At 36.3% G+C, this 10277-nt stretch overlaps 1 protein-coding gene across 1 annotated transcript in view; it reads right to left on the reverse strand.

The window, feature by feature from the left end:
* Nucleotides 1–659: 659 nt before the first annotated feature.
* SMCO2 (single-pass membrane protein with coiled-coil domains 2) overlaps nt 660–10277 on the reverse strand; it is a gene marked incomplete at its 5' end in the record, with an annotated part of 21739 nt that continues 12121 nt past the window's right edge. Inside the window, 5 exons of the mRNA XM_015560773.1 lie at nt 660–876; nt 3550–3725; nt 4905–4961; nt 6442–6498; nt 9172–9262. Of these exons, the coding sequence (XP_015416259.1) occupies nt 678–876; nt 3550–3725; nt 4905–4961; nt 6442–6498; nt 9172–9262 (580 nt within the window). The remainder of the gene's footprint in view (nt 877–3549; nt 3726–4904; nt 4962–6441; nt 6499–9171; nt 9263–10277) is intronic.

Raw genomic sequence — 10277 nt, forward strand, 5'->3', positions numbered from 1 at the left:
GATACTTCTTAAAGTAAAGTGAGGGTGCTGTTACCAAAACCATAAATGAATGTTAGGGAGCAAAACTAAATAATGTCCATACACTCAAAGTATGGCTCCAACCCAATTTAAGTAAAATGGGAAACAATGGAGAGGAATTCTGTGCTTTCTTTTCTGAGACATCTGAGGTCAAATGGGTGAAATAACCGAGGAAGCTAATACTGGATAGTCTCAGTGTCCTCACTGTTGGAGGATGAAAGAGGTTAGTGGTTTGAAGTAAATGTTTTAATCAATGTGTGGAATGATTTGAGGAATCATTGTGCGTTTAAGGGTAGAGATAAACTGCTTTCGGGTTTTTTTCTGTCTGTGATCAACCAGTTGCTACATGACTACCATGTCCTTTGCCAAACACCCTATAGCAGCGGTTCTCAACCTGTGGGTCGCGACCCCTTTGGCGGTAGAACGACCCTTTCACAAGGGTCGCCTAAGACCATCCTGCATATCAGATATTTACATTATGATTCATAACAGTAGCAACATTACAGTTATGAAATAGCAATGAAAATAATTTTATGGTTGGGTCACAACATGAGGAACTGTATTTAAAGGGCCAGAAGGTTGAGAACCACTGCTATAGTATTTTTTAAAAAATAGGTTAACCACCATAACACAAGAACAGCCAGAATTTTATTGTATCTTTAGGAGGGTAACAAGTCTTCCACTTCCAAATTTAAGAAAGGCACAATAATCTCCCGTAGTTCCCATGTTCTGCGGCGCCCAAGCATTGTAGGGAGCACGCTTTCAAAGATAAACGTGGCATCAAAAAATAATATGTAACATGAAAGTACAGTGAAGGTGAGGGCATAAAATATGATGAAAATCCTCAGTGCACGTTTCCTACAAGGAAAGAAAACGTGTTAAGAACATTCTGAAGAAAACCACACTGATGTGACTCCTGTCTCCTCCACCCTGGTAGCTCTACAGCTTCGAGTAAGTAACTGAAATTCTCTTGACCTCAGTTGACATCTGCAAAATAGTTGAGCACTTAAGTTCATTTTAGGACTGATTCTGGCATCCTAACATTCCATAGTCATGAAACAATGAAACCCTCAATATTGTGAGATTCTTTCCTCTGAAATGGCCTTTTCACAGATGATTGCCATCTTTACCTCATTTATGAGGTTTATATGATGCCTATTTGGGAGAAAATAAAGGCACGGGGCAGTTAGATTTTCCTCAGAACACAAAATACAATGTGGCAAATGGAGCTCAGGCCTCTCTATCGCCATTTTTGTCCTGGCATCAGAATTACCCTTGTAAAGTAATAGCAGCTTTTCCAAGTCTGAGGACTCCTCCTCCTGGGCTGTAACTATGATGTAGTTTATTTATTTGCTTTTCACTCCTTGCATTATTATTTACTAATTATAAATACAATACATGATTAGGGTAGAAGATCTGGAAAAGCCAGAAAAACACCAAAAAGAAAAGAAATGTCACAGATTAGCCAGTTACCTGAAGGTAATCACCATCTGTAATACATTTCAGAAGAGAAACTCTAGTGCGCCGTTCACGCTAACTATGGGTCTATTTCGTGACCTCACTCAGTGGATTCTGTAAATCTGAGTCAAGTTTCTCGGCATTATCACCACTGGCTATCTCTTGGTAGTTCCACAAATAATTGCTTCACACATTTGTTAAAGAGAACAATTCCATGGCTTTTAGTTTATTCATAAGCTTGTTCAACCATCACTACTATGTAATTTCAGGGTGTTTTTATCACCCCAAAAAGAAAACCTGTACTCATGAACAGTTGCTTTCTATTTCCCATTGCCCCCAGGCCTGCCAACCACTAATCTGTGTTCTATTTATATGGATTTTCCTATTTTCAACATTTCATATGATTAGAATCATATAGTGTGTGTCCTTTTGTGTCTGACTTCTTTCATTTAGCATAACATTTTCAAGGGTCATCTATGTTATAGCATATATCGTAGTTTATTCTCTTTTGTGGCTGAAAAATCCCACATTTTATTTACCTATTCATCGATTACTGAATATTTGTAATGTTTCTACTTGTTAACTATTATGAAAATGCTGCTGTGAGCATTCATGTATGTACAGGTGTTTTGTGAGCAAATATATTCAGTTCTTTTGGGTGCATACCTAGGAGTGGGTCATATGGGAGCTCCATTAACATTTTTAGGAACTGCCAAGTTGTTTCCAAAGTGACTGCACCATTTTACAATCCCACTAGTAATACCTAAGGGGGTTTTAAATTCTCCACATGCTTGTTATTGTCTGTCTTTTTAGCTATATTAACTTAGTGGGGTAGTAAAGAGGTGTTTTGTGATTTTTATTTGCATTTCCCAAATGACCAATGATGTTGAACATCTTTTTATGTGCTTGTTGGCCATTTGTGTATCTTCTTTGAAGAAATGCCCATTCAACTCCTTTGTTCATTTAGAATATTGGGTTGTTTGTCTTTTTGTTTTTGGATTGTAAGAGTTCTTTATATATTCTGGATACTGCGATCCTTAATTTACAGGTTTCTGAAAAAAATTGTTCTGACCATTTTTTTCCAGCTCTCTCGTTGACTTTATAGAGGAGGAAATGTGGGGGCTCTTTATTCCACCATTTTCATTGACATTACTCCTCACTTAACTAATTTTTGATGAACATGATGAACATCTTTTTAAAAAATGTCTTTATTGATTTCAGAGAGGAAGGGAGAGAGACAGAGAGATAGAAACATCAATGATGAGAGAGAATCACCAATCAGCTGCCTCCTGCACACCCTACACTGAAGATCAAGCCCGCAACACGGGCATGTGCCCTGACTGGGAATTGAACCATGACCTCTTGGTTCTTAGGTCGATGCTCAATGATTGAACCACACTGGCCAGGCTCGACGTCTGATTCTTTATCCCCAACAACCAAACCAGAAGAATCTTCAGCTCCCTCTTTTGTGTGCACTGTATCTTGCATGTAATCCTGACATAGGGCCCACAGCATATTATTGCAATTGAATTATTTTAAATCTGTCTCCTAATACTCCATGGGCTACTAAAGGCAGAAATCTTGATCATTTGGGGACTTGAAATATAAAAGACATTCATCATATATATTTTTAAAAAATATATATGCTCAGGGTATATGTGATGGTGTGGCATCTCTAGAAAGAAGTTCAAAGAGTCAGCATTTGCCATTATGTATGTCTTCAATACTGTACACGGGAGAGGCATCATGTTCAGCAAGCAGAGGTTTTTAAATTTGCTTAGCAGGTGTGCTTCTCTGGTGGAGGTGGCTGCATCACACTCTGCAGACACCATCCTTTAAGATTTTATACATATAGTTATCTAAAGCAATAAGAAATATATATATATGTATGTGTGTGTGTGTGTATCTAATGCAATTGATCTATATCTAAAAATCAAAATACTATGACTTTTAAAGAACAGAAAGAATTTATAAAAGGAGATGAAACAACACTTAACACTTGAAGCTTAATGTTACTATTGTTCATACACACAAGGGCCTGTCCAGCCCCCACAACTCCTTTCTCTGACTCACCACAAGGTACTGCGAGGAGGGGAGCTCTGCACGGAAGGGGCCGGGGGAGCCTGAAGAAGCAGACGCTCCATTTCTTCCCTACCCGTGTCTTCAGGACTCCATGAGTCTGTGTGCTCTTCTCTCATTGGGTACATCCCCAGTCTTTTATTCATCACAGTCATGTCCTTGCAGAAGTTCTGGAAAGAAGAACAATCAACTATCATTTTTTAGAAAATGATTCTAGCTTGGCCAGTGTGGCTCAGTAGTTGAGCATCAAACAATGAACCAGGAAGTCACTGTTTGATTCCGGTCAGGGCACATGCCCGGGTTGCGTGTCGATCTTCAGTGTGGGCCAATAAATGATTCTCTCTCATCATTGATGTTTCTATCTCGCTTTCCCTCTCCCATCCTCTCTGAAATCAATAAAAATATATTTTAAAAATGGTTCTAGGTATGTATCTGCCAGTCTTATTCTAGATGATGCAGAGTGCTTTTCCCCCAGAACACCTCAGGGGCCACATTGAATCACTTGAGGAGGTCATTGACAGACATTCTCACCTATTAGAAAGAGACACTATCACAGAGTAAGTTAGCACCATGGGTATAAAATTAAACAAAACCCACATGTTGATCTTTGCTGGACTATTCATGTAGAAAGATAATTATCCTTGTACTGAATTTATCTATCCAATTTGTTCATCTATATAGGACACATTTTTTTTTTTGGTGATTCCTACCAGGCACTGTTCTAGGATGCAGTGGCTAAAAAAATAGACAAGGAATGTGCATTGTATTGCATGGAGGCTTTTTAAAGCAAGTTAGACAAAGAATTACATGCTACACACATATACACATTAGACGGTATAGATGAATATACATACCAAAGACAAAATAAACCAAGTGATGAGACAGAGTAGTTAAGTCTTGGTGGTGGGCACCTACTCTAGAAAGTGGGGTCATCCGGTACCTCTGAGCAGGTGACAGGTTGGTTCATTTATTCATTGTTTCATTCACCCATTCATTCCCACTTACCTCACTGTATAAGATCTTGTGGGAGGAGTTCAATATTGAGTCATTTTTCTGGGTAAGGAAGATTAGGGAAGGTCTAAAAGAGATGACATGTGAGCTGAGCCTTGAAGAATGGGTAATATGTATACATAGAGGGAAGCTCCAGATGGAGGAGACGTGGAAGCAGCCCAGGGTTGCTTTTGTTGGCCCAAAGAAGAAGGCTAGGAGGGGAAGAGGACAGCAATAAGGGTAGAGAGAGATCAGTATGCGGTACATTCTCCACTTCTAGGGAAAGGATTGCCTCTGTACTTATATTTTATTAATTTTATCTTACCATTATTTGAACTTATGTAACAGTAAAATCTTACCTCTATTTTTGCAATGAGTTTCTCCTTTAATTCATGAGCTTCATTACAAGCATCAACCTGAAAAGACACCCATAATTTGGGGTAAAATGGAAATTATATTTATTCTACAATAAAGTCTGACTCATTTTGATGCCACTTAATTATCAAGTAGCTTTAACAAAAATTATTTTTACTCAGTAAAATCCTTGGTCCCTGGAGTAAATTCATAGTGTAATCATGATAAATTGCAGGAGGAATAACCAAAAGATTAATACAATTATTTTTAATGTTTTAGAAGTGTAAATTTATATTAACAACTGCTTAAAATAAATCGTCTTTTTCTCTTATTGCTCTTCCCTTGCTCCTTAAAAACCATCCACCAGGCCACTAGTTAGAGAAACATAGTGTAATTATGAGGAAAAAAAGAAAACTATATAAATTTTAAATATTTAAAAATTTATACATATACATGTTAAGTCCTCATTATGTTAGTTTGAATATTTGGGCCTTATGGTTTAGCAAAAGAACCATAAAAGCTATGTTTCGTCTTTCCCTCCCATGTTTCCTAGAGGTTGCCAGGTAGCGGTAATAGACGGCTCTGGTTGGCTTCTATCGTAAGATCAAGACACAAGCCGAAAGCAAACCATCACCTTCTAAGACATAAATGCCAATTGCACATACGTCAGGAGTAAGACATTTTAAAGGTTTTAAATAATCATCCCATAATAGATTTGCAGCATGACTTGAAGAGCAGAACTATAGCAGGAAGAACAGTATTTTGGGATTCAGGGAAGATGGGTTCTAGATAGAGGTGCCATTTCTAGAAATTTATTGACTTGGAGTGGTAAACACACCATACAATATGCAGATGATATATTGTAGAATTGTACACTTAAAACCTGTATAATTTTATTAACCAATGTCACCCCAATAAATTCAATTTTAAAATTTATTTATTTATGTAAAAATAGAAATTGATTATTAAAGAAGCCCTTGCCAAGGCAAGGAAAGAACATGCCCTCGGGTGAGAATTAAAAAAATAATGTTCACCATGCTTATTGTTGAGTGAGTAGGATTATTTTTCATTTTTAATAACAAAAATTTCTATAATGTTTTACTTATTAAAGTAACCATGTATTAGTTTTGTTAAGAGAAAAATATATACATTTAAATATAAATATTTTGGTATATTTAGATATATAAGTACATGTACATGTATATATTAAAATAAATAAATATATTCATATATATTCAAAATATATACATATATTTAAAATATATACATACATATGAATATATACATATATTCATTTATGGGAGAGCAAGAACAAGACTGATGCTTTTCATCTGGAAATATGGGCAGATCACTTCATATTTCTGAGTCATGCTTTTCTCTTCTGAAAATGAGGGCATAGATTATAAGACCCTAAGTTCCCTTCTAGGTTTAAAATTCTATCTTTCATCAAATTTTAGATTCCATCACTAATATTCTCTAAATCTGAGATTTCTTTGAAGAACTGTTTTTCTTCCTCAATTATAAAGCCATTTTTATTATTACCTGGACAAATTTGTTATCCATTTCTCCTAGTTGCTTTTTAATTTCCACAATCTTCTCCTTTAAAACAAAGGGTATAAAACAAAAATTATAAAGAATGATTTATGAAATTGAGACAAAACAAATTATGATTTTCAGAAGAAAGCTAATTCATGTTCAAAAGTTTGAGATTTAATAAAAGCCATTTTTTCCTTATTATTCTAGGGGCTGATATCCAAAATCAATATTAAATTAAATCAAGATATTATTGGCCATATCTCATGTAAGAGACTAATGAGCTAGGCACTGTGCTGATTGGATATCAGTAAGTATTTTCCTTCAAACAGCTATAGAGAACGTATATTCTACACCCTTCTTTACCAAGTTTGTTCATTACCTACCCCTGAACTGTGGCATTTAATTATTTAGAAAATATCTGTGATATAATCATCATATTTTACTTGGTGCCCTGGTTTGTTTACATAGAAAATATATTTACACAGTACTATCAAAGATAACTGAGATGGGAGTAAGTTTCAGAATGAAAGTCTAGATATTCTTATGGAGATTTCAGAAAATGTGTGGCCTTGCGGACTCAACAGGAGGCAACACCCCAAATCTACCTCAAAGGTAGATTTCAGCTATTCTTAGTATAAAGGTCTTTTACATTTGGGGTGTGTGTGTGTGTGTGTGTGTGTGTGTGTGTGTGTGTGTGTGTGTTTTTAAATGCTTTTACCAAATTTCCCTTCTCCTCTTTTATGGCTTGCTGAGTTATACCATTGCTTCATGAGAAATAAATAAGCCAATTCATGTGATATTTAAAACTTCATTAACTTATTTCTCCTTTAATTTTCCCAAACTTGGTTTGCTGTTCCCATATCTGTTTCTAACAATGCTCACTTTTCCCTTCATTAGAGTAAACCTAGAACCATTCCTACTGACTTTGCATCTGTAACAATTATATTTAAAGTTTCTTATTCATTAAACCACTGCATTTGTTTTTACGCAGGCTTTCCCATCAACCATTAGACTTATTGAGGACAGAACCTGTGTCCACTTTTTAAAAGTCATGTTTATTGAGGTTATAATTTATATACAGTAAAACTCGCCTTTTTAAAAAGTGTGCAATTCTATGAATTTTGACCAATGCACAGTTCATATAATCACCACCACAACAAGGTCTGGAATATGTCCATCACACCCCAAATTTCCTGTGCCCTTTTGTCGATCTCCTACTCCTCTTACCCACTTGACTCTAGCAATCACTAATGTATTTTTTGTTCCTATTTTTGCCCTTTTCAATGTTACACAAATGGAATCATGAATTATGGAATCTTCTGAGTCTGGCTTTTTTCACTTAGCAGAATGCACTTGAGATCCATTCATGTGTTTGGATGAATAGGAAGGCCATTCCTTTTTATTGCTTAGTACTATTCCATTTTACAACATGTGTTACAATTTATCCACACATCACTTGGTGGATATTTGTGCTGTTTTTAATTTTTAAGTTTGAGTGTATATTTTTTAAGTGCATACACAGCTGTGTAACTCTAGAGAGAATCTTCATACATATCTGTGATGTCTTTCCCTTTCAAAGTATCCGCAAGCTCTTGTTTTTTTTTAAAATCTCACTTTCATTTATTTTTGTGCTTGTTTATCTTCCTCCTCATTCCTTTGATATTCATCCCTCCCTAGCCCTAACTCCTGCTCAAATCCACATTCCTGTAGTACAGCTGACTTTTGAAGGAATTTTCTAAGGCAGAATAGTTCTTGACCTTTGTCCTCTCCCCTCTTTTCACAGTTTGCAATTTCCAAAACCCAAGGACAGTGAAAAAAATTCTTGACTTTTCAACTAGCACAAAATGAGGTTGCTACCTTAAAACGTTGGACCGAGTCACGGTTAAAAGTAATTTTTTCCTTGGTAATAAATCTGTGCTAATCTGTAGATGGCTTTTCATATGTGAGGGTTTAAATTACATTACCTTCTTACAATAAAAGAGCTATTTCTCCTTTACTTCTTCCAAAATCCACTTAATTTAAACTCTTTGGCTTAAGCTAAAGTTGGGGCTGGCAATTTCAGTTAAAAAAAAAAAAAAGGTGTGTGTGTTGGGGGGAAGCTAGACACAGACTTTTCCTTTTTTTTAGAGACTTTTCTTCAAAGGCCTGAAGTTTAATAGAGCAGAAAAAGTTATCAGTCAGGGCTCTAAAGTCTAATTATTTTCCAGAGTTGATCACAACCTTTCTTGCAATATTTTATGAATCATTATAAAAGGGAAAATCAAACCTTTCTCTAAGAAACGTAAGGAGACAAAACAACAGGAAAACTTAGGAGACAGTGAAAACCAACAGAGAACTCTTCATGAAGGAAGCAAAGACAGATGCAACTATATCTCATACACTCTAAGAATGCAGTTCTTCACAAATACTTATTTCGTGTCTTCTCTGTACTGTTATGTGGTGGGATACAAGGATGAAGAAGAGGTACTCATCTTTATCTTAAGATAGCATCAAAATATAAACCTATCTTATTTGCCTGACTGATTTTCTAGATAGAATTTTTAAAATCTGGCCTTTTTCTTTCATCAGAGAACAGAAGTGTACCCCGGCGAAAGGGGCTCAGAATTCACCACCAGATCGCATTCGTTCTCGCGACAGTAGATGGGTTTTGATTCTTGTTATGACCCTGTTAAATAATACGCGCGATGGCAGGGTCCCCACAGCCTCCCTGTTGTCCTCCCCAAGCCTCCAGCTTACCTTGATGTTTTCCCCCTTGTCAGGGTCACGGCCCTGGTGTAACTCCAGCTTTCCAATTTGGCCCTCCAAAGACATCACCTCACTTAACAAGCTGCAAACAGACCAGGAGATGGGCTAAGTCTGTGGATTAAGAAAAATCTCATAATCTTTTTTTGATCTTTTTAGAAGGATCAATTTTAATCTTTAAAAAAAAATTAAATCCAATTCCTATAACAGAAGACTCTTGGATAGTACTTGTGTTGGAATGGGGAGACATAAATGCAATTCATAAAAAGTAAAAAACAACACTCTAAATAATTTAGATAATAGCAAAGAAATGGAAGCCCTGCCCAGCCAGTGTGGCTCAGTCAGTGGTTGAGTGTTGACATATAAACCAAGAGATCATGGTTGATTTCCGGTTGCGGGCTTGATCCCCAGTAGCGGGTGTGCAGGAGGCAGCCAATCAATGATTCTCTCTCATCAGTATCTCCTTCTCCCTTCCTCTCTGAAATCAATAAAAATATATTTTTTAAAAAAACTCTCCAATTAGAAAATGAACAAAAGACACACACAGAAATTTCACCCCCCCCCCAAAAAAAAATGTATAGATGGCAAAAAACACATGAAAGGATTTTTAACACCATTAGTCAGGAAAGATTTGCAAATGTAAAACTACAGTGCAATATCACTACACGTGTAACTTATCAGATAGCTAAGATGGAAAATAGTAATAACACCAAATGGATGTGGAGAATTTGGATCACTCAAACATTGGTGGTGGGAGGGGATGTAAAATGGTATGGACAATCTGGAAAATAGTTCGGCAGTTTCTGTCAAAATTAAACTAAAAACAGACTTACCCTATGACCCAGTGATTTTACTCTGGGACAACTGAGAAATTAAGATTTCTTTTCATACAGGAAGTTGTACATGAATGTTTAAAGTAGCTTTTTTTCATAATAACCCAAAACTAGAAATTGTGCAATTGACTTTTGGTGGGTGAATGATTAAACAAACTCTCTCTCTCTCTCTCTCTCTCTCTCACGCACACACACACACACACACACACACACACACACACACACACACACCAGTTGAGACCCACTGGAGTAAATGGTTGCCTCTGT

This window comes from Myotis davidii, unplaced genomic scaffold (genome assembly GCF_000327345.1).
Source record: "Myotis davidii unplaced genomic scaffold, ASM32734v1 scaffold535, whole genome shotgun sequence".
In the NCBI taxonomy this organism is placed as follows: Eukaryota; Metazoa; Chordata; class Mammalia; order Chiroptera; family Vespertilionidae; genus Myotis; species Myotis davidii.